Source organism: Parus major, chromosome 6 (genome assembly GCF_001522545.3).
Source record: "Parus major isolate Abel chromosome 6, Parus_major1.1, whole genome shotgun sequence".
NCBI classification, from domain to species: domain Eukaryota; kingdom Metazoa; phylum Chordata; class Aves; order Passeriformes; family Paridae; genus Parus; species Parus major.
In genome coordinates, this window is record NC_031775.1 from 29,656,389 (window position 1) to 29,680,954 (window position 24,566).

General features: G+C 43.2%; 1 protein-coding gene across 9 annotated transcripts in view; it reads right to left on the reverse strand.

The window, feature by feature from the left end:
* FGFR2 (fibroblast growth factor receptor 2) overlaps nt 1-24,566 on the reverse strand; it is a 79,230-nt gene that overhangs the window by 35,534 nt on the left and 19,130 nt on the right. For all 9 annotated transcript variants that reach the window (XM_015633344.3, XM_015633341.3, XM_015633345.3 and 6 more), the window contains 2 exons: nt 17,956-18,125; nt 11,606-11,729 (listed from right to left, as the gene is read on the reverse strand). In XM_015633344.3, the coding sequence (XP_015488830.1) occupies nt 11,606-11,729; nt 17,956-18,125 (294 nt within the window). The remainder of the gene's footprint in view (nt 1-11,605; nt 11,730-17,955; nt 18,126-24,566) is intronic.

The following is a 24,566-nucleotide window of genomic DNA, read 5'->3' on the forward strand; positions in this document are numbered from 1 at the left end:
TCCAGCAGTGTCACCCATCTGTGGGACACCCAGAGCCCTCTCCAGCAGTGTCACCCAACTCTGGGACACCCAGAGCCCCCTCCTCATGCCCTCACCCCAACCATACCCATGGGATTACTGCTCCATCAGGAAGGGCAGTTCTATGCTAACTTTTCAGGTGACTGAACCACTGTCTGGAGCTGGCAGGAAGGTGAAACCTCCCAGGTGCAGCTCCAGTTCCCCACAGTGCACCCCACAACACCTCAAAGCTGAAACATGATTTCTTCTCAGCAGTGACCATTTCAGTCACAGTCTGAGGGAACAGCTCCCTCCATCTGTGCAAACCACTCTGTGCTCCTTTTTTGACACCCCCATTGAGGCTGTACATGTAGGTACTGTTATTGCTGGCTCTGATGCTGGTTTTGGTGATGTGGGTACTTGCTACAGGATTGGAACATTTACTAAAGCCAAGGAGCCAGCCACAGGATATCAGTGCCTGATTAGCATCTATTTGGGCTAAATATCAACCATTAAAAGAAAGATTATAAGATTATTAAAACCTTACTGTTCAGTGAGGGATGAGTTTCAGGTTTCTATCCTGTGCTAGCTGACTGCAAAGGAGCCAGTCTGCAAGGAGAAACACAGGGATTGCCATTCTTCATGAAAGATCCCACCAACACTAACTGCAAATCTGTCCATAAGCACTCAGAGGCTGGATTAATTATTGTTCTCTGAATTAGAGAGCCTTTCTGAGGTGAGTTCCAGGAGCAACTCCAGCATGAGGTACTGCAGCTTGGGTTTCTCTATAAATCCAGCATTATCCAAGTTCACATAGTTTGGAACTACCCTTGCTCTCCACCCCCTGGGTTCAGTGGTGTAGGAAGGGTCCAACCAAAGAGATGTCAGCCTCCACAGGGATTCCCTCCTTCAAGGGAGCTCTCCAGACATGGGCCAAGCCAAAACCTTCACTTCCTCCCCCAGCACAAAGCCATGGCTTAGGGGAACCTGTGCTCTCTGGAACCCTGGAAGCAGAGCACTCCCAACTCCACCGTTTGCTCCGTGGTGTGGAGGAGGAAGGTTGAGCACTGGCTGCTCTCTCAGAGGATCAGAAAAACAAGCAGGTGTAGGCAGAACACCTTTACTAATTAATGTCACGCGCCAGACGCCCGTGAGCTGGAGCAGCCTCCACCAGCTGCACATCAGTTTGGGTTTCTCCCTCCACCAGATGAAGCACTGGGTGCTGTTTATGGCCAGTTCTGAAGTGCTGCTGAACTGTCATGTTCTATTTCAACACAGAGACATAGAAACCCCTCCAATCATCGCTTCCTGGGTAATTCACACACGCCAAGGTGGAGCACACAGCAAGTGAGGGATGATGCTCTCTTCCTAAACTCTGCAAAATCACACAGTGCTTGAAGGCTGGAAGGATTAACATCACTGTCATAAAACAGTAAGAGATAAAGACCATCCCTGGCAAGAACACTTGATAAAGAGCAGGAGCCTCTCAGGCAGACCTGCAGAACAGCCTATGGATCAGTCCAGCATTACCAGTACCGATGATATCACACCTTACAAATCTGGGCACCTTTTAACCAGCAGGTATTAGCCAAAAAATGGTTCATGCTACTCCCTGTTCCAGCACAGCAGGAGCCTCCACGTGCAGCATTTCCAACTGGCCCAATACTACTTGAAGAAATCATTTTGGTGGCCAAAGTTCAAAGGGCGAGCTCCAGTGAACCTGGCACAGGGACCTGGGGCCAACCCCCACCCACCATCATTATCTAAGCTCCTTTTGTCCTTTCATTTAGAATCCTTTAACACAAACTTGAGGCAACTCTTGCTGCTGTTGTGTCTCTCCCTCCATCTCTGTCAACAACTGGGCCCCACCACCAGCTCTGCTCGGGTTTTTGGGCAGCACCAGCAGCCAGCAGGGAACCAGATTCCACATATCCCTGCTGTCACTGAATACTTTCACAAGTTAAACATTCAAACATTATTAAAGAATATTTTTTTTATTATTTTGAGCATTATTTTAATGGTAAAGATTAAAGTTCTGTAACATATATCAAAGCAGACCCATTTGTTACTCAAAACAAAGCCTCTGCCACTCCATCCAACCTTGTGACACTCAACCCTTCTGCTCACGAAGCCCAGCCAAGTAAAAGGCAGTGCCTTTTAAAAATCCTTACAGAAGTTAAGCAGGTGTATTCAAACTCTTTGTCCTTGGCTTCACCACCTTTACCTATAATTTTAAGTAATGGCACTGTTTCCCAAGCAAGCAAAGCTCCCACTGATTGTTATCCCATCTGTCTCCTTGGATAACTCTACAGCAGAGAGAGCTTCAGCTCTCCGTCCTGTCTGCATTTCAGCTAAAAATTCATCTCTGCACACCTGTACAGCAGAAGTCCATCTGCACACCTCTGTCTGGGAAAAGACAGCAAGCAAGCCTGACCTATTTGGCTTGATACAAAGCCCATTGATGTCAGTGAAAACAGTACAAAAAAAAATAAAATTATAATCAGAACTAGTTAAAAGGTGTCCTTTCAAATCACACATATATCTGAGGGGAGAAGAGACAGGAACATCCAGCAAGCCTGGGGCTAAGGCAGGAAACATGAATGCTCTTGTTTTAAAACATGAAATTATCAACAGGGTTTTAAGAGCAGTTTGTCCTTAAAAGCAAAGCCCTATTGTCAGGCTGACAGTGTGGGTTTCAACAGCCCCAAGGAGCAGAAAAAGTCGTAGCAGCAAGAGTTGTACAACACTAATCCTGGAGCTCCCTTGCAGGGTCCCTCACACAGTGCATGCATAAGCAAATGCTTCATACATGTCTGAACAAAGGGTGGAGAGGCCTTATTTTACTGTGAAAAAAATCATGGGAAACAGAACAATGAGAGGCTACAATTTTCATTGATATTCTTTTCAGTGTACCCTAAAAGAAAAGAGGCTACAAGAGAATATGAAAAACAGCTTGCGACTTCTCACAGACAAGTGGTAAAATTTTATTGTTCTGGCTGTTCCCAGAGACTGCATTAATTTTTACACCCAGAGATATCATCCTTTGTACTGTGCACAGCTCCCAGCACTCAGCTGCTGTATAATAACCAGAGACAATGCTGGGTCCAGCAGCACTGGAATGGGCTCTCCAGTAGGCTCTGCCAAAGGTTTACTGCATGCCTGGCAAACAGCATCCCTCCCACAGGGATGATGTCCTCTCCCAGCTGCAGTGGCTTTAACTCCCCAGTGCACCCAGTGATGCCATAAAGAACATGGGGGGAGTTATTATTTCTGCTGGTATTGTGGCCCAACCACATATTTCTCACCCGCCAAATTTCCTTTCCTGAAAACAGCTCTGCTTTACGTTTTTTTTTTACTTTAAAGTAAAATGGAAAAGATTATGTAAAGCTTTAAAAGCACTCCTTACATTTCTACACTTCTCCCCCCTTTTCTTACACAGCACACTTGCTCTATTGAGAAATGCAGGTGTGAAATTATTGGAAGCACTGTGGAATTCACCCTTCCCCAGCTCCCTGCCAGACCCAGCCAGCCAGCAGCTGACTGACCATACCGACTGTACAGGTCTCAGGGCAGAAAAGAAGCTCCAGCAGCCAGAATTTCAGTGCTGGACAGTCCAGGCTCAGCCTCATGAGCCCTCACTCAGCCCTTTGGGCTTCCCTTCCCTGGTGATAAAGTTTGGAGACATCCCTCCAGCAGCACTACGTTCCCTTCTGCAACACACAATCCACTGCTCTGAAAGCTGGACCAGATGCTGAAGAAGGCTGCTCATGGGAAGGCCCTGATCATACATATTTGTCACTGTATTTCCAGTAATTTGGGTAAATCCAAGTAAATATCACAAGATGTGACAGTGTTCACAGGCTGGCCAGGCTTGGACACTCGCTTGCTCCAGAGCTACAAAGTTGATTTATTAACTTTCTACAGCTCTTGTCCTGGTTCTGGCTGGGGTAAGTAATTTTCTTCCCAGCCCTGGTACAGTGCCCTGTCTGGACTAAGGATGAGAATAATGTTGAGAACACACTGAGGGTTTGGCTCACACTCAGGGACCTGTCAGCTCCTTGTGCTGCCCTGCCAGGGGGACATTGGGGGCACAAGGAGCTGAGGGGAGACACAACCAGGACAGCTGACCCCAGCTGACCAAAGAGATATTCCAGACCAAATACTCAGTGTGTAAATTGTGGGGAAAGCTAGCCAGGAGCCACTCAGGAGCTGCTGCACACTGGTCAGTCAGTGGTGAGCAAGTGTTTTTCATTTGCATCACTTGACTTTCTTATTTTTCTCTCTTTTCCTTATTTTCTTTTTCATTATTCCCATTATATTTAAATTACTAAACTCCTCCTACCTCAACCCATAAATTATCTCAATCCTCAGTTCTGCCCTTCTGATTCTCTCCCCCACCCCACAGCAAGGGCTAAGCAAGAGTTGTGTGGGGCTTGGTTTCCTGTTGGGAATAATCCACAACATTCCTGCACCCCCTTTTCCCTGCCTTTTCCCAGGAAGCAGATGGGAGCACCACCAACAGCCTCTGGCTGAGCAGCAGCTGCCAGAGCTGCTTTCTGAGAAAATGTCACTGAAAAGCAGTTGGGGCAATAAAACCCATTTTCTGGAATATTCACTGAAATAGAGGTGTGCTCACAAACACCCTTGGTGCACAAATATCAAAGGAAACCAACTGCTGCCATGAAATGATGTTGCTCAATAATGCACATAATCCAACTGAACAGCAGAAACAGTGCTGCAGGTACAAACACTAATGAATGCATGGAGATTCACTTATAAATGCAGAGCACACAAAACAACTGATGCTTTGATCACCTTATTTGTGATGGTGATTAAAAGCCCCCTAAAAATATATGTAATTTTAGACTTTTATAAGCATCTTGTAAAAATGATAAATTACTTTATTCTGCCTAATACACTGTCATGTTGGGTTCTTCCCTTTGCTAAAGTTCTGACAGTATCAGTGTTTTACCTTCATGAAAGCCAAAAATTTCAACATACTCATGCTACCTTTTAAAGAGCAATCTGAAAAAGAATTAGTATTAAAACTTGAAATAAAAATTATATTAATATTATATATATAAAATAATATTAAATACTAATTTTAGTAACTTAAATTTACAGAGCAGTTCAATATTCAAGTGTTTACCAAACTCTGATTTTTTGATGTGCCTTTTTTATGTTTAAATGGAACAACGGCTGTGGAAGCTGCACCACGGGAACAGTAGCAATCCAAAGATGACATAATGGCTTAAAATCCTCAAAAGCTGTAAATCACAGCCACCTCTGGATGTCAGGTCACCCAGTGCTCTGCAGGGCAGAGAGAGGAGAGGAGACCAACACTAAGGTTCTAAGTGCAACCTTTTTCTTTATTAAACACAGAATTTTACATTTTACTGATTTTCTACTGATTTTCTACTTCCATGCTTTTCTACTGCCAGACTCCTCACCCTCCCACCTTTCACACCCCTTATTTTTTTCTTTTTTTTTTCTCCTAGATTGCAAACCTTGTGTTTGTCTTTAATATGTCATCATCCAACCTGTCTCACAGTTCATTTACAACTTTTCTATATTTATAATATTTTTTTTAGGTTGGGGTTTGGGATTTTTTTTTTTGTATTTTTAAGACATAGCTTTACCAGTTTACTGCCAATTATGCTGCCATTTTTTCACTAATAAAGCTGTGAGAAAAGCCTGGATCAGGTCAGAAAGCCCCTCCTATTAGGCACAGATATGGTTTTGACACATGCCAATTGCCATTAACAAGGCAACAGGCTTTTGTTTGCATCTTCAGACATCTCCTGCAAATTCCTCCTTGCACTTCCACAAGTAGCATAGAGCACAAATTAGAAGGCATGATTAAAAATTATAATAACAGAACTGAAACAATATCCTGTTCATCACTCATCAAAAGAAAGAGAAATAACTGCCTTGGGGCTATAATAAGACAGAAAGTGGGACAGGGAGACCAGTCCTCCCCAGCAGACTCTGCAGGAAGCATTCCAAACATGACAAATTCACTGTTCACCCAGCAGATGAAGTAATGACACCAGTATTTGTCCATAAAATGTAATTTAGCCAGGCTACTCCAATGAAATCAGAAGCTTTAATGCTATAAAACTACAGGGTTGGAATATTTTTACCTTATTAAGGAAGGGGGTGGGGGGGAACCCATAAGCTTTCGTTTTCCCTGAGCTGAAGCATCACAGTGTGGGCTTTGTTTTCCGGAGCAAACCACACAGCCCCCAGCACTAAACAATTTGCGTAATTCCTCCTGCGATGCGAACACCCTGCCAAAAGCCTGGTGCCAGGTGTAAAGTCCACACTCTGGGCTTATCAGCACATTAAATAAAAGCATCTTCCCTCTCAGCCTAAGCAGATACCTGAGGGCAGGCATCAGCCTGGATTCCTTCGCGCTTTTTGGCCCTGCCTCATCTTGTCCCGCGCCGCGAGCGAGCGCCGGGGTGAAGACATCAAGCCAAAGCTTGTCCTCGTAAAGAGCCAGTCAACAACTACAAGAACATCTGCCAGAAACTCAAGTTTAGGCTTGGTTGTAATACCTGCCTGTAACTCCTGCCAGACATTTATGATGCAACACCCAAGGCATGTTATTGAGTTGGTGTCAGCTCCTTTGTCGTACGTAACCCGAGTCCTAAAAACAATTCTTTGGAAAATTAAGGGAAGAACTGTACTTGAGTCCCACTAATTCCGAACTTTATTTCAATAAGTCTCAGCAGAAAGCAAACAATCCGTATGTTTTGATGAATTTGGGAATGACAAAATGGAAAAGTGTCTTTAAAAAAAAAATAAAATATGTGCTCATGCCATGTTCACAGCTAGAGACTGCAAGAGCACATGAAAGTCCAAAAATAAAAGTTGACTAGAAACAAAAGCAGTTTTTCCTTCTGTCTAAATGAAGGGAAACATAAACAGTGAAGTACCAATAGCAAAATGTTGATTCCATTTTCAAAAGATTTTTAACAGTGTGCTGTAAAAAGCAAGAATAAAATGTATCCTATAGCACTCTAAAACCACCAAGAGTTCAGAATAAAAGTGTTTTTCTGCCATCAGTAAAATCACTCATACATGAGATTTCTGAGGCACAAGCTTTAAACTGAGAGTCATTTAAAATGCTTTCTGGATGAGAAGCTACTCTCACACTGGTTTTATATGAAAATATGAATTGCTGTTAAGGGACAGCTGCGTGGTGCTCTGCCACCCCTGGAGCTCACTCCTCAGCAAAGAGAGCCAAAGGCAAGGCTATCAGGCAAATTAGGAACTGCTCAAAGTACTGCTAACCTGGCTGCAAAAGGGCTGCTTCTGAAAAAATCTGTATTTGTAACATATTCGTTTTTATAGCAAACAGCAGGGTCGTCATATATTCTTTGTGGAGGTGTTGTGCTATAGCAGCTGCTTATAAATCCCAGTAAATGAGGTAATGGGGCAAACTTCACCTGAAATCAAACCATCCTTTGTCTCCCTGGATGACAATATTAAATAGGGCAGAAACTGCTACCTGGACCAGGACTGCTCAAGGAGTAACCTTCTTTTCTTTTGCTGTTAAAACCCAAATTCAATTAGTTCCTCCACACTCAAGCAGAACTGCTGCTGCTGAAATTGTACTCCAGCAATAATTGCCATCCAAGAGTGATCTAATTATATACAAGTCTCAGTGGCTGCATTCCCACGTTGCTTCCTGCAACCCGGATTCACTACAATACAACTCATAAGTGAAATCCACATCGTTTCCATTCCTTCTCCCTTAAGATTGCACGGCTTTATACATGTGTAATGAAAATGGAGTTAGTCTATTAGTAAGCTTACCATAAAAACTCAAGTTTCTACCTGCTGTTAAATACAAAAGAGGAGAAAAGGCACTTCAGCTGCATGTAAAAAAACAGCTGATGGGCTAAACTGTACAAGGGAAAGAACATTCTTTTAATTAAGGTACTGGATTAGGATTCAAAGACCAGCTTTGCTTCTTGGCTCTGTCACCAGCTTCCTGTGTGACCCAGGGCAAGAAATTTCATCACTCCACAGCTCGGGTTTTCATCTCTAAAATGGACAGTGACATTTCCCTCTCCTGGCCTTGCTATATTTCTGTTGTAAGCAATTACTGTGTGCTGGCATGTTGCCCTGGACAATAAGTATCCAATATTAATTGAAGCCTCTGGGTACTACTCTAATAAAAAGCTAAAATTGACTCGTCTCCCTTTCACAGCATCCTGGTGGAGTTTTCTGTCACCACCATTTGCCACTACTGCAACCTAAGACATCTGAGCAAAGCCCTGCTTCAATCCCCACTTGGAAATGGAGAGGAAGGAAAAGCCATTGACTGGGATATCCCAAACATTCAAAGAATAACTTTGTCCAGCACAGAACATCCTGGCCAACTTGAATGGGCCATTCCCTGCTAACACAGTCACTGTGCACAAGAATCCTGAGCAACAGAGAGGCTGCCAATGACTTGCTGCTTCTTTTTTCTTCCATATTTTCTACTCCCACTGTAAAAGAAAACACCTCAGTGCAAGGGTTTTGCCAGGTCTGTAAATCTGAACAAGACCATCTGAGCTGACTCTTAAGAGTTCTTGCAAGTAATTACAAGGTAAAAATGAGAATACTTCACACCTACATTCTGACTGAAAACCTCTCAGCCCTGCTGGCTCCAGGCTTTTAATTGTCAAAAGAGTTCAAGGTTTGGAAAGTTATTGGCATATTCCTAACCAGCATTGTGTCACTATTTGGCACGATTTTTGCTGGGATACCTCCCAACTCTGTGACATAATCGGAGGGTTCTCTACATTACACCATATAGTCAGATGCTCATGTTAGTGTAATATGTAACCATGTTTAATACCATTTGCTATTACTTACACTTAATCAGCTCTGGAACCAGTTAAACCATATAGGAAAAGTAATTTCAGAGGCTTTCAACTGACAGTTTTCTACACAGAACATGACCTAAAATTATGACCTGAAGTTTGTAAGATGCGGTCTACGTACGCAATTGCCTCTAAACAAACATTCATAACTCCCCACAGCCCTGTGGGAACTGAAAATTCATATGAAAACAGAAAAAAGGGTATAAAGTTAACTCTGTAGAACTGTCTCAACTAGAAAAACTGTCAGAGTTTCCCCTTCTGGCCAGCCTTAATTTACTGCTTCAGCAATTTTATGCTCCACAATTACTGCAAGCCTCCAGCCACACAGGAATGGCTGAGCACTCCAACATCAACCCCCCTTTAGGTGAAAATCCCAATCTCTTGAGGGACTCACACTCAAAATCAACTAAAGGTGCACATTCCCATGCACAGGTTTTCAAACAGACTCACAATTATGCCCTCAAACTCATCAAATGAAATGAAAAAAAAAAGAAGAGTGGTAAAATTACTAAGTATGCAGGACTCCAAAACACAGGTTGTGACTTGCAAAAGTAATATTTGGACTTCTGGTTTCATCTCTTACAGGACACAAGCAGGGTCCTCTGGGTGCCATCAGCTGGGTACCCAGCACCCCAAACCTCTCATCACTTTTGAAAACCTCATTATTTACTTTTCTGCCTCTCTATAGGAAAGGACTAGACATTTAAATAAATGACATAATCCTTACTACCATTCCATTCATTCATGCAGGTCACTATAATTTACTGCCAGGAAAAATAAACTTCTGCAAATATTCCTCAATGCAAGACATTCAAAAGGCTCAAAGCAGGAGAGGAGGTGAGAGGGCTTCTGACAAATATTTGCTCAAGTGACCGCATCATCCATGAACACATTTGCTAGGAAAAAAAAAATGGGTGAAGAAATTTATGGTCAACATGAAACACGCCAGGCTGGGACGGGAAAACGAAGAGGGGGTAGAGAAGGGGAATTTTTAACCAGTTTCATTTCAGCAAGGAAAGGTTGTGAGTCAGGCCTAGAGCCTGGCAAGCCCCTGCAGGAGCCCTGGGTGAGGTGGCCAGCAGAGAACCACAGCATGAAGAACACAGCTCACTACAACCACCAACAACCATCCCTGGCTGCTGCTGCTCCCTCCATAAACTTTGTTTAAACAAGTGTTTGAACAAAAACGGCTTTGCCAGCCACCCAGCTCACCTCAACCACACCCAGAGCTCACTCTGTGACAAAATATTGCCAAGGCTGGGAAAATCCTCGCTGCTTTCAGTGCTGACTGCCCAAACTCAAGTACAGGTGAGCTGCGTGGTTCGTGGGCTCTGAAGGCTTAAAAGCACAAGGGCTGGTGGTGGGACTTTAGTCTGGTGGCATCCTCATCACAAAGGGATCTCTCTCCTCCTCTGCTCCACAAGTCTAGCTCTCCTTGGCATTTTCACAAGGAATGTCTTCCTTCTGTGCTGACCAAAAGCTGGCACTTGTTTTCTCTTGGATTTGGGTGTTTCCGCAGATTTAGGTGGTCTCAGACAAAACAAGGCACTACTTTTAGAGACCATCCAAAACAATGCAAGGGATATGTTTTTACTCATGGAAAACCAATCAAGAACCAGGGAAATTAATGTTTTTGTTGCCATTTAAGTCATATAAACCCACACTTACAGTAAAATAATCCACAAAGAATCGATGGAGTTGGGCTGTCTGTCAAAAATAGCATGCAATAATCAAATTAATTTTTGCTTTCAATAGGGATTGATCAAAAGTTCTATTCACAAAGCATGTAAAGCCCATTCAAGACATACTTTAGAAACCATGGCTCAGATCCCTAAAAGATTCCTATAAGAAAAGCCACACTGGTTATTTTGGACAGCAATGCCTTCAGAGTCAATAAAATTGCTCATACCCATCCAGGCTAATCAGCAAGACTAGAGGTAAACAGAAATTGTTCCTGAGATTGCAAGCTCTAATTTAGCTAACCAATTAAATAAATATCTGTAAGCCATATTAAAGCCAACGGGATTTAGGTATTAATAAGGTAACATTATTAAGCCTGTGTTTAATAGTCTTGTGTAATCACAGCTTTGCTACTACTTAAAAATTCACACAGCTGTTTAGAATTTGTCCTCAGGTAAAACACTTCTTCAGAATTTTTATCACCTGTGTTTTGGGGACTGTTCAGAGCCCACCCAACAGGCTCCAGTCAGATCTCTGTTAGAGCGCTGTGAGTGCAAACTGCCTTTCCTGAAGCTCCAGATCTGCTCTAACTGCAAAGTCAATATCTGGCTTTTCATTAAAAAAAAATATAAAAATATTCAGCTATAATAACAGGACTCTAAAGGATTGTTTGACAGTTTTCATAACTGCAGTTATTAAAACCTATGTTAGTACAATTGTACAAGTAACAATTAAATTGTAATACTAATGATTAAAATTGCACCAGCATTTATTATTTGGTCGTCACGGTATACTTGTGGGTGGATATTACACATGGATATCACACATCTTGCCAAGGCAGGGGCAGATTAATCCTAGAGACACGAGTGAGACAGATGAACACATAACAGTTATGAAGCAATCAGCCATGCAGTGAAATCTTATCTTTAGAGTACCGGGAAATCATCTCCAAAATAAACGCAGAACGTATCGGCTCGGTTCTAAATGCTTTAATAGAGAAAGCCATTAGTGAAAAGCACTGTCCTGCCCATGGCAGCTTCACTTACCAACCACATCGAGGTGATAGGTGTGGTTGATGGAGCCGTACTGGTTCTCCACGATGCACGTGTAGTTCCCCTTGTCCGACGGCACCACGCTCTCCATGATGAGGCTCCAGTGCTGGTTACGGACCTGGGGGGTGGAACCAGAGAGCTTGGGATCTTCTCAAGCAGAGTTTTACCCTCTCCCCTTCCAAAAGAACTGCTCCCTGAACAATTAACTTTGTGTAATTCATAGTTGAAAGCCTCTTCTGTGCTCGTTTGATAGTTCTGGACACTGAAATGATTTGGTCCAGGGCAGCACGGCTGCAGCAGTGAAAGCTTTCACACCTTCTGCTGTAAATTTACCTGCTCCAAGCACCGTGGGTGTCAGTGCACACCCAGTCCTCCCAGACTGACCAGGATGGCACCAGTTAGCAGTAGTTGTCTTACTGGACTTCACTTTTCAATCCACTCTAAAGTGAATGCACACCCTCAGGATATTCCCCCTCTGTCTCCAAACAGCCACCTGCTAATAACTACCCATCAGCAGTACTGGATGGAAATGATCCCCTAACATCTAAGTCTCCAACCTTCCTTAAAATGAATTAATAAATATAAAATGAAATATAAAATATATATAAATAAATTATTTATATATATATTTCTCTAAAGATAAATAAAGTAGAATATATTTTCTATTTATAAAATAAATATTTTAAATTTTAAATAAACAGAAATTATTTTATATTATAAAATATAAATAAAAATTACACAGCTCATGTTCTAGAGAATCTGAGGGGTGATGTTAGGGATTCCTCCCCCAGACCTCCTGCTGCTCTGGGGTACCCCAGGAAAGAAATGAATCCTAGAATCATGCTGCCTCATGAAAATTGCCTGAAAAAAGGCCTCATGGAAACAGAGTGTAAGGATGTACACTTGTCTCACAGAATCCCTCTCAGAATGTATTCAAGGTACTGATTCTGTTCCCATTTGAACTCCAAAGGAGGGCTGGCACTGGTCTCACAGGAAATAGGATCCAGCCCAGTACTGGAAGGATACAGAGCCATCCAGTACATACATATATTTCCTGTATCAGAAGTTGGCTCCCAAAATGACCTTCTGCTGGCTATGGACTAATTCCTTGTTTTAGCATTACATCTTTGACAAAGTGCTCAGAAAGCTTAACATTCTCTGTAGCTGCAAAGTACAATTCTTCAACTGCAAAGTACATATTTCAGCAAATGGAATAAAACACAGTCTGGTACAGTCATTTTAATCAGCCAAATGGAAAGCAGTAACTCAGTGCTGTGCACCAGAAAAATTTATGGACCATTCAGTGACACTTCCAGTAACCATACATTCTTAAAACATCATTACAACTATAGTTATGAAATCCTGCATCGTGCCTGACTATTTTGTAGTTCCTTATCCAGCAAGAAAAGCTGCACAGGGCCACATCCCAATGCCACGAGCACTTGCTGGAGGTAAAAATGTCTTCGGTTCAAAGCTTGGAAGAGAAGTTCTCTCTATAGGCAGCTCCTGGCTTTCCTAGTTCCCTTAGCTAGTAATTATCTCAATAGCTGGATTTGTGTATTATTTCCCAGTTGTGGACTAATAATATTAGCTAATGACTGGCCATGTGGGCTTTGAAAAGCAAAGTGTGGGCAAGACTCCAGCAGCAGGAGAAGATGCTAACGTCAGAGAAATGTGTGAAACAGCCTCAAAATCTGCAGCCCAAACTTAAGGCTTCTCTCCTCAGCCCCTCGTGTTGATGGTCAAACTATTATATTGATTTCATCAAAATCAGTATAATCGATTTTTCTTCATACTGTGAAGAGCTAAGGAATAAGTTTATAGAACTAGAAAGAGTTTATCGGTGTTATTTCAACATCTCTTTCTGAAAGTCAAAGTTTGGGTCAGGAAGAACCGCTGTCATAAACTGTTGGTAAACTACAAATACAACAGCTACACATTTTGAGTATTTTACTTCTTTGTGATTTATTTTGAAGGACACTTGGTCAAAGTGACCTGAACTTTCTGCTATTACAAGTCAAAACACTCTTCTCGGAATCAGAGCAAGAGTTTTTAACCAATCTGACCGTAAAAACAGGAAGAGCAGATCATAGTTCCACAAAAGTTAAAACAAAAATTGCAAACAAGCTTCAGGTAATTAATTTGACAGGAAAACACAAGAAATTGTTTATTTTCATTAAGAAAACATAACTAACTTAGAGCCACAAGTAGATATACTGGATCAAAAAGTATTTGTGCAATTTCCCTTCTTGTAACTGCATGGACAGAGATAATATCTTTATAACAAAACAACAGCTTAAGCCACTTTGATTTAAGCTAAACAACTGTTGTAGAGGTCCAAAGCAGTTATGACACATTGTCAGACAAATGGATTTATGTCAGGGATCTGGATCCAACGAGATTGCTGGCTCAGTGCTTTGTGGCTACAAGTGCAGCATTGCGAAGACCAGGAAAAACCCCCTTTGCTGGGAATGAGCAGCCTCTTCTCTCACTGAAGATTTCCAAACTCAACATTTCATTCCCAGACATGCAACAGTCCAGCCACATCCCTGCACCCACACAGCTTGAAACACAGGCTTTGGTAATGTGGCCTTTTTAAATTAAATGCCACGTCCCTTAGTCCAGCTTTTTTTCCAGACTCGTTATGGACTTTTCTAGCAAATCACTGACAGCTTCTCTGGGGGGGGTAAATCTTCTCCATCAAGTTTTTAACCATTCTTCCAAACAATCTCTCCGAAAGATTCAATTTTAAAACTGAATTATCAGTACCAAATGCATACAAACTGCACCCTTAAGTTGTAGCTTGGAGGTGGGGAACAAACTGGAATCAAAATGCCAAGACATACTGGTCAGGGAACTGGGAAAGGGTAAGGAATTTTTAATATAAACTTTTTGCTTTTGGAGTATCCCTTAAAGAGCATTGGACAGTTCTGTTCAGTCTTAAAATGTGTGTCATCACTGAAGAGGCAATGTCATGAAAAGTTGTCACTTAGCTAAAAATGGATCCATTTTAAACTAAATTCAAAGGAAAGAAGGATTAGAAACCAAAGTACAATTCTCCACAAAATTGTTCAGACAATTCTGCAGCACAGTTGCAGCACATTTCAGACAGCACTACAGTGGTACAGCTCAGATAAAGAGAACAAACACAGAACACCCCCGGCAAAGGCCAGAGGCTTGTGCAGTTGTTCCTATAATCAGAAATTTTCAAAAATCAGGTAAGTACTCTGTATTTACCTGGCTGAATTTAAATGTGTTTAAGACAACTGCAGTGATGAAGCTTATCCAAATGCATAGGTGAAAACACACACGTGTTAATGCTTAAACAGTAACAGCTGATAGAAGTGCATTTGCTTTCTGGGTGGTGTACAGGAAAGAAAAGGCTCCTGTGGTCTCAGAGAGGATTTAGATTATCAACCCAAAGAAAACAGAAAATGCCTCTAAAGACACAAACAAGAGTTATCATCACTTCAAAAAATCTGAGTAAAAAGGATTTAGATATTCAACAACTGGTCCTGTTCTCTTTATTTTAAGGAGGTTGGGTATATCTTGAAAGATCATAAAAGGATCAGTTTTGAAACTCACCACCCAGAATTAGTCACAGTGCAGGAATTCCACCCTGGAAGCTATCTTGGCCAGCACATACACCCTCCTGCTAGCCTGCCTGAGTGCAAATTGACTCAAGACATTCCCCAGTCCAGGGACAAAGTGCTACAGGCCACTATCTGATTTAGATAAAAACAATACACCAAGGCATTTCTCAGCTCTTAGCAGCAAAGAGGTGGCTGAAGGATTATTGGGAAGCTTCAGGTTTTCTTTCCCTTCCCTTTGTCCCTTAAGGCTTCAGGGGATGATTGTCTCTTCTGTCAGATATGGCCAGGTTTGGTTCCAGCTATTCTATCCCAAAGTATTGTGAATATCTCCAGGGAGAATGCCTTGCAGAGAGCAACACCCAGACTCAAGACAAGCTGATGTGCAAGATTTACCATGAGCTGCTGATGAAGCCTGGCTGAGCACAGGCCAGCACTGATAGACTCAGACCCTCCTGAGGATTCCTTCATTTAAAGTTCATTCCAATAGTGGTGTCGAGAAAATGCAATTCTCTCCCTGTTCTAGGATAACTTTGCATGAGCTCACAGAGACTTCATCCTGCCCCTCTAACAGGCTGAGGAGACAGGTTCCCAAAGCTCTGGAGTCCTCACTATTTAACACCCATTCACTGGGAACAAGCTTCTATCTTCAAAGATGATTATTCAAAATGACACAAAATAGAATATACGTGGACTTGGTAGATTTGACAATGGTAAGTAAATCCTACAACAAAATTTAAAATTTAACCTATTTCTGAGCAACAAGAAACTCTGAAATCCTCAGCTGTGTCCCCTCCTTTTTTTTCCTTTGGACTAAAGAGATATAAGTTAAGATTTAGACTTCACATATCCAGCTGGCTTTAGGAACAGGCATTTGTAGCTCCTTCCCAGACTACATACACACCTAGGGAATTGCATACATTTAATACATATGACCAAAAATTTAATTTGTGCCACTTAATGGGCACAGCTCTAAATGATCTCAATTTAATACACATGACCAAAAATTTAATTTGTGCCACTTAATGGGCACAGCTCTAAATGATCTCACCCAGCTCCCTAACACAGACTTGCAGTGCCAGCACAGAGCCCCACACCAGCTGATTTACCCCACCAAGGATCCCCCTCCCAAAGCAGACACCAGGCAACTCCATCCTGCCTCTCTAGACACACATTTTCCTTCATGGCCTTCAAAAGTGGTATCTTCATTTCCCCTTCATCAGATGCAAAGCGTTCAAAATAACTACCAGGATAGTTACTATTATTTTCCAAGACAGGATTAGTTTGGTTGAGTGCTTTTTTTCCTTAATTGGCACTTTTTTGGTTTTTAAAAAAGCACTGAGAAGGGCAAAAACCACTGAATTGGAGCCAATTCGTTAACAGTCCACAGCCTTATGAAAGGCAGAAGGTGTTGCCAGGTGTACACTCATAAGCAACAGAAATTTATGGTGTAAGCAAACATAGATGGAAAAGTCTACTTAGATAATTAGTGCTCATGCGGGGAGGCTTTCTGGGCTCTGCTCTCTGCTAACACAAATGTTGGAAAAATTGACACTTTCTGCAGTAAACCCAGCTAGAGAGGGAAGGAGGCTGAGGCTTGTCCTCTGCACTGGAAAACAGATTTTTTTGCACCGAGCAGGACCTGAATCGACAGCTGACAAAGCAATGGCCCAAGCAAGGCAGCCCCCCAAAAACACCACAACCATGGGCGAAGGCAGGGGTGTGGGACTGGGGGGCAGCCTCAGGACTCAGAATTGAGCTCTGCCTAGCAAAGACAGCTAACCTGTGTCTAACCACCATGGCAAACTGCAACAAGCTCCAGGCTGGGGATTCCAGCCCTGACACGAGGTGACTGCCTCAGAAACTTCTCCTCTTCGGGGAGGAGTCGGGGGCGTGAGGAAACCGCTGAGAGATGACCCACACAAGAGCTGAAAGGAAGTCAGAAATGGCAATGCTTGAACAGCAATTTACCATCCAAGTCACGCATTCCCAGTTCCTCGGAGGAGGGGGATCAGATGACCGAATCCTGACTTCTGACCTGACCTAGGCAGATACTGGGAGGTTAAAGGTCCGTGCACCAACACACAGAGTGAGCTGGCCTCCCTAAAACTCTCTCTTAATCAGTAACCACCAACTCAGAACAAAACATCTAATCTGAAGCTACTTAAAATTCAAACAAACCCTTCCAAGTAATTGCTGTTACTTTCCCTCAAATTCTTCTTCCCATTTCAGTTTCACAGGCCATAAACTCTATAGAAAATAATAACTTTTGACTTCCAGGGCTTCCTTTATTAAACTGCCTTACACTCACCAAAGCGGATGGTCATGTTTTTAGCAATGCAGCCAAAAATGAATAGAGCAAAACAGTCTTAATCTGCTTTGCTAAGTCAGTCTTTGGTTTTCCAAATACGTCTCTATAAATAATCCTTAGCTGTACAGCTAGGCTAGAAGCTTAGCTTGAATTTCAGAAAAAAAAATAAAAAATATAGAATTAGTGCTCAGTAACCGCCAAAGAAACCACCCACCCTTCCCCAGAAGAAAACAACCACCTCTTTTTGCTTCCACGTTTGATCCAAGGCCATTAAAAGATTTTCTGTTGACTTCACCAAGTTTCTGGTGGGTTTTTGGTTTTGGTTTTTTTGAGGGGGAGGAGGGTTGGCTTTGGGTTGTTTGTTTTGGGGGTTTTTTTGGTTTGTTTTTTTTTACAGCTTTGTTCAAGAAGAGAAATTACAAAATGCCATGGCGAGCCCTCACCTTGTACCCGCCGATGCGATGCTCCTGCTTGAACTCCTTCCCGTTTTTCAGCCACCGCATGGTCGGCGTTGGGTTCCCCATGGCCGGGCAGCGGAACTTGACGGTGTTGGCGGCCGGCACAGCGTGGAGCCTCTTCTCCATTTTGTCCGTGTGTGTCCAGTAAGGCGCTCCTGTTCCAAAGGGACACATCCAGAAACATCAGCACCTGGAAACTCAGCTCCCTCTGCAGCCCCTGGCAGCGGCGCAGAGCCGCACGAACGCGATTTAAGCGCGGTTTAAAGAGCGCGCGACTGGAGATCGCATGCTGCAAGCGTCAGCCAGGGTTTTGCAAACGGCTCGGTCTGCTGCTCTGGGTATTTAATTTGAGACAAAATTCCAATAATTAACCACAGACAACCTTTGTTTTGTGTATGTCAATAAGACACGGGGTTTTCATCAGGCCCTTCTGACCTCGAGCTGAGTTACTGGGATGGTTTAAACTCAGAATTTTTGTGAAGCCAGACAGAGCAAGACAGAAGATGCTTGGAAACATCCGCCTTTCCCTTTCCCCTTCTGTGAGAAGGGGGATAAAAGCACCCATCTGTCTGACAGCACGCTAAAGCCCACAGTGAGCGATGCCAAGGTGAACTGCGCTGCTACTGTCACAGGAAATGTATTTACAGATGGAACACACTTCTGAAATCTTAACCCAAGCGGAGGAAAACTAATGAGTAAATGTGGATCAGCAAAAAACATCGATCATTTTGGAGGGCTTTCCCACACCAATGAGCCTCTTGAAGCCCAAAGAGTCAGGAACATCCAAAAACATGGCATAAAATGAGAGTGCCTCTCTCTCAACCCTTATTTTCTGAGGTGATCACTTTTCCCAGACCCTGACATGGCTCTCCTGGCTCTCACTCACTCCTTGCCGTGTCCTGGCCCAGCCTGTGCCCACATGAACATCATTAGAAGCACATTTGTCATGTACCAGTAGAGGAAACACAGCAGAACAAAATTTACAACTACCCATATGTTTTTACCCTCACAGAGTTAAACTTGTATACACAGACCCAAAGACAAAGTTATCCTGTGCTCTGGATCCTTGCACCACTTCATCTACATTTCTCAACATCTTTATGGCATTGCTTCAGTCGTCTCACTATAACAGTTTTTTTTAAAAAGTTAAAGATTCAAGATCTGTTTAATAGTAGGAAACATTAATTTCTTTTACAATGGAGTTTTCCTGAAGCAAATCAGATTAGCGTGGAATTTTTAGGACTAGAGGGGTCCAGAAAAATAACTCCATTTCTCTGAGCCCTGTTTCATTTCCTTCATTAGCAGGCCAACACTCCACTATAAATAAACTCTTCCGTTCCTCAAATATTTATAGCAGTTCTTACAATCAGTGCAAGCTCACAAATCCTGCTACCCCCCTCTCTAAATAAAAATACAGCTGGACAGAAAATACAGGAATAAATCCTTTAACAAAGTCTCTCTCAGTATAAAGAAAACATTCTAAAAGCAAGTCCTATAATGATGCTATGAACGATAAGTGTTTGGGTTTGGTGGGGGTTTTTTTTGCCCGAAGTGGCAATTAGTGTTAAAATTAATGAAGTAGAAAAGCAAAGCAAATTTGTGCATGTAATCAAAATAGAAAATCAAGTAACTATTGAAAATTTAACTGCAACACTAAGAAATTGTTACGCAGACTAAAGTGAATTAGGGATGCAAGGGAAATCGCTGTTAACATTATTTGCTAAAAGCAGGATCACATTAAAGCAACAGAAGACTTTAAACAAAGCCAAGCAGAGGAATTAACTGCTACACGCAAAGGCCAAATTACATTACAAGTACACCAGGCAAAGGCAGAATTACATGCTGGTACTGAGGGATTAAAAAGCTGTTTTCCCTGGACTGCTAAAAAGTCTTCCACAAGGCAACCACTGCTGGGCCCTACTTGCAGCTCCCACAAAGTCAAAGTAAACTGAGGCAGGTCAAAGACAACCAGCCATCCAAACCAGCTGTCTCAGCACCCCAGCCAGGGCAGGGTGCTCACTTTATCCTCCAAATGGGCACTGCCAACCCAGCAACTCTGCAGCCAGCACGGTCACTTCTCATCATATCCAGCACATGAACCTTTCTCACAGGGGCTGGAAGGGCCAAGCTCTGGGAAGCTCCCATCAGGCTGCAGACTGGGACCAGGGCGCTGGAGTTGGTCAGGATGCAGCCACCAGCAGCTCCCCAAACAAAGCCAGGTTTGTACTGTGTTATAGTGCATCCCATCCTCTGGTTTTCTTGAAAATAAGTACCCTTCCCATCAATAATCTGCTCCTGGAGAAGCTCCAATACAACAAATGCACAGAGGGAAATCTCTGACAGAGATCGGTGCAGAAAAGAGGCAAGGGAAAAGCAGGCAGGAATGAAGAGAAGCAGCTCAGTTCTGTCCCACAGAAGGGGAAAAGGAATTACCCAAAATGGGAGAAAGGTCTGTTGGGAAAGCTTCCCCTCACACAACCCTCAGCATAACCTGAAATGTTCCTAAATTACAGGTCAGCTTGGAGAAAAACATGCAGACATCACATATGGAAAACACCAAGCTTTAAGACATTCTACATTGTTCATTGTTGGCAGCTCCTCAGCATGTTCAAGGAAAAGAGGAAAAGGCAGCAACATCCACAGACCATCACACTTGCCCTCAAATTGTGCTTTCATCCAGCGATTGATCTGATTAACACACACCATTCTTCTTTATAGATTAAATCATCATAATCTAAAACCTTTCAGTGCTTCTATTTGTCTTGAGAGGAAAACCACCGAGCTTCACTAAAACCCATAATGAACATAGTTAATGAGTAGGTACCACCAGGTGCTGACTGCTCCCAGGGGCCGTGTCCATCACATCCCATCACTGCTACCAGGACAGGTGGAAATAGGTGGCACCACTGCTAAAAGTTCACAGTAACCACAGGGCTGACTCCAGCATGAAGCAGTAAGGAGCAGCAGGGGAACGGGTGGGAATTCCTGATTGCTTTTCGAGTTCTCATTAGTGAAGAAAATATCCTGCTGACCCACACTGCACAGACATTACATCTAATCAGCCAAATCTCCTGCATGTGAAATTGAAATTAGGAAGCCCAGGGGACCACTTCACTTCAGGACTCTTCAGTTTTTATTTGGACTTATCTAATACAAAGAAATACAAAAGCAGTCAACTCCAAGCCTGCCTGACAAGCACCTCAAGCAGGCAATAGAGCACCATAAGTGACCACATCAAACCCCTCCAAGGTTTTCAGTGCTATTGTATTTGACCTTTAATTAAAAAACACTTCTAGGCAACATCCAATTTTTGCTGCTCCCCTGAGTGGGTTTCCACTCTACAGGATTTGATGAATTTGAACCTTGCTTCATCCTTTCTGAAACTCTTCAAGGCATGAAAGGAACAGCATGTGGATTACATTTAGATACTTTTTGTTCTTGGTGCCAATTTACCATTGCTTGGCCCAGAAGAAATTGTTTAAAGGGCGATAAGAAAAAAAAGTCATAAAGCTGCAAGTTGCCTGACCAGAATTCAAGGCAGAGCAGCAGCATCTTCAGTGCTACCCACAGGTCTACAGAATAAATTTGCTGGTGGACTTGATTGCAACCACCACAACAACTGCTGCCTGGCCAGCATCAGGTCATGATTATAGAAATCCCTCAAATGAGGGCTAACTCTCAAAATCACAGTGAGGACAAGGCAGTAAGTGTCAGCAATGTCTTTTCCACTGCTGCCAGAATGATGCTCAGCACCTAAGTTTGTAAAAGCAAGTCCCTGGAGATGACCCTCCAAGAACCAAGCTAAGGCCCATCTTTAGGGTAACAAAGGGGAAAACTCAAGTGCCAACAAAGCCATTTTGTAGAGAAAAGGGACTGTTTTGCAGTGGAACCAATCCTGCACCTTCCCCATGAGCACTAATCCATTCAACAAAAGCTGGAAGTAATAAAAAGCCATTCAGGATGCAGTCTGGAACAAATCTACCACAGTGTTTTTTCAGGCAGTTAAAGTATCTGTCAAGCTAAAGGGACAGCAAAGGCAGAGTGAAATCTCCTCTGTGAGCCTCTTACCAAAAAATACACCCAGGGCCAGTGGGGAAACGCAGGTGGGTACACACTAGTGCCCTGCTCTCCCAAGGAGGAGCTGCTCCTCACATCTACAGTCACCTACAGCCTCCAGTGACTTCAAGAGCAATTGTGTTTTCTGGGCAGCCTTGAAAATTACACTAGATTCCCTCAACAGCCTCTCCACCTGCATTTGGAAGTATTTGGCCTCTGAAATATGTATTTGCAACAAAGGCAAAGAAAATAAAACAATTAAAAGAATGCTTAGCAGTGTAAATAAAACAGCTCTAAAAGGTTTGGTTTAGTTTTAAGTATGCAGGAATGAGAATGCCAAGGTTCAGCTTCCTGTTGAAGGCACTACAGCCATTTCCTGCCTCATCTCATCATAATTAACATGCCAAGACAGCTGGACTTTATCAGAATTGTTTCATCAAAAAGCAACAACCTTTGAAGACTATGGTCTTTTGTTTCCATCAGTAAAGGCAAAACCAGGCCAATTGCCATTGCTTATCCTTAATGATCACAGCTGTAATTTGTATGTAAATTATCAGTTAAATCATTTGAGATCTGCAAAGCTCAAACCATGATTGAGGAAACACTTAAAAGGCTTCTGTAAAAGACCCAGCAGCCAGGAACTCTAGAGGTCATGGACTTCCCCAGGCTCGACATCCCATAGGCAGGGAAGGTAAAGGGCATTTGGCCATTGTGCACCACAGCACACACAGACACAGCTCCCGGTTCACTCTCCCACCTGCCTTGTAACCCAGTATCTTCAGCTGGATGTGGCCTCTTGGGTGCCACAGAAAATCTGAAAGAAGGCTTACAAGGCACTAGACACACCACACCAAGTCCCACCCCTGACTTTCACACATATCTCATCTTGCCAAATCACAACCCTCTTTCAGCAGCCTTGTATTAATCCAAGGGAGTTACTGTGATGCAGCTTTTCACTGAACACAGAATAGTTGGAGGGACAGGGTGCCATGACCCTTCAGTCATTGTCCTGCTTCCAGCCCAGACCCCAGGAGGCCGTGCTGCTCCCTCAGCGGACAGTGGGCACCTTTTAAAGAGCAATCCAACCAGGAGTTGATTGTGGAACACTGCTCAGGCCCAAATCTGTCCTCTGGCAGTTTCCTCCCTTCCATCTCCACGGCCATGCTTTCCCCGCCATCCGCGATGTTTAAACGTTCGCGCTTGAGAAACATCTTTCACTCAGAGCAGGGAAAGTGTGCCTGGCCCCTGCTGCAGCACACACCCCTGTCCCAGCAGATGAACACTGTCAAGGGCCTTTCACCAGCTCCCCAATCAAGATTGATTAACAGTAGCTTAAAATGATAGCTCGTTTTACAAGAAGGTCATTAGCGCAACCACTGGGCACCACTCCCTGTCGCTGGAAGGGCAGGAATCCTTCTGAGGCCATTACAGAGCACAGCTGCCTTGAGAGCAAGTCCTTTACTCATTCCAAAAGCCTTTTATGCTCACAATGGATCACCAAAGCCACACTGCAGACCAGAAGCACAATTGTCACCAAAAATATCACAAGCAGTTTTCTGAAGAACGCCGGTAAAGCTTTAAGGAACAGCAAACATCGGAAATGTTTCCTAAAAGGAATTTCTAACCACGGTTCCACTCCAGGGCAGCTCTATCACTGCCTGGATGGGTGGGTTTTGCCTAGACAACCTCTTAAAAGCAGCATCCCTTTTCCAAGCTCTCCAATTCTCTTTGCCACTGCATTCCTCTGTCAGGGCAGCCTCCAGCTGCCTGATCTCAGCCCCTTCCAGAGGCACCTGTGCATCAGCCCAGGGTTAATCACACTAACAGATGGCAGAGGCCAAACAGGCAGCTAGGAACTTATATCACTTTAAATAGCATCTAATGTTTCACAGCTTCAGGCCAGGGGCAGGCACACACAAAAGGCAGTGAGCAGGGGAGCTGAGAGGAGCAGGGGAGATGAGGCTCGTGCTTTACCACCTGAACAAGTGCTCCGAGCTGCAGAGCAGCTCCTGACCAGGCTGAGCAGCAAATGCACTCCCTGCACCCCCTGCCCGCTGTGGGTGCTGCTCACCAACACCTCCCACAAAGGATTTCTGTGCTCTCCACGTTATTGACTTCACCAGGCACCAGCGACACCAAACCACCAGCACCGAGGGGGTTTTGCAACACTGCACAGGGACATAAGGAGCCAATATGAATTTTACACCTCTTTTTCCCTCTTAGAGAGTGCTCTATTTAGAGCTTATTAATAGCTTTATGAATTCTCTAAAGGGGATGAAGTTTAACGCATTCAGATGGGTTTAAGACTCTTTTAGCCCATTTTCATCACGCATAAGTAATATAAAATGTGGGTTTAGCACTGAATTGCTTTCTTTGCAACAAACCTTAAGGTCCTCTGCAGACAAAAGAAGTTCATTGTCTCCAAATTCATTCTCCCTGGGGAGATTTCTGCTGAGATTAGGGATTAAAGGACTTTCCTCATTACAACTTAATTTATTTTTTTTTTTAAATTTTCATACTACCTTTTAATGAAATGAGGT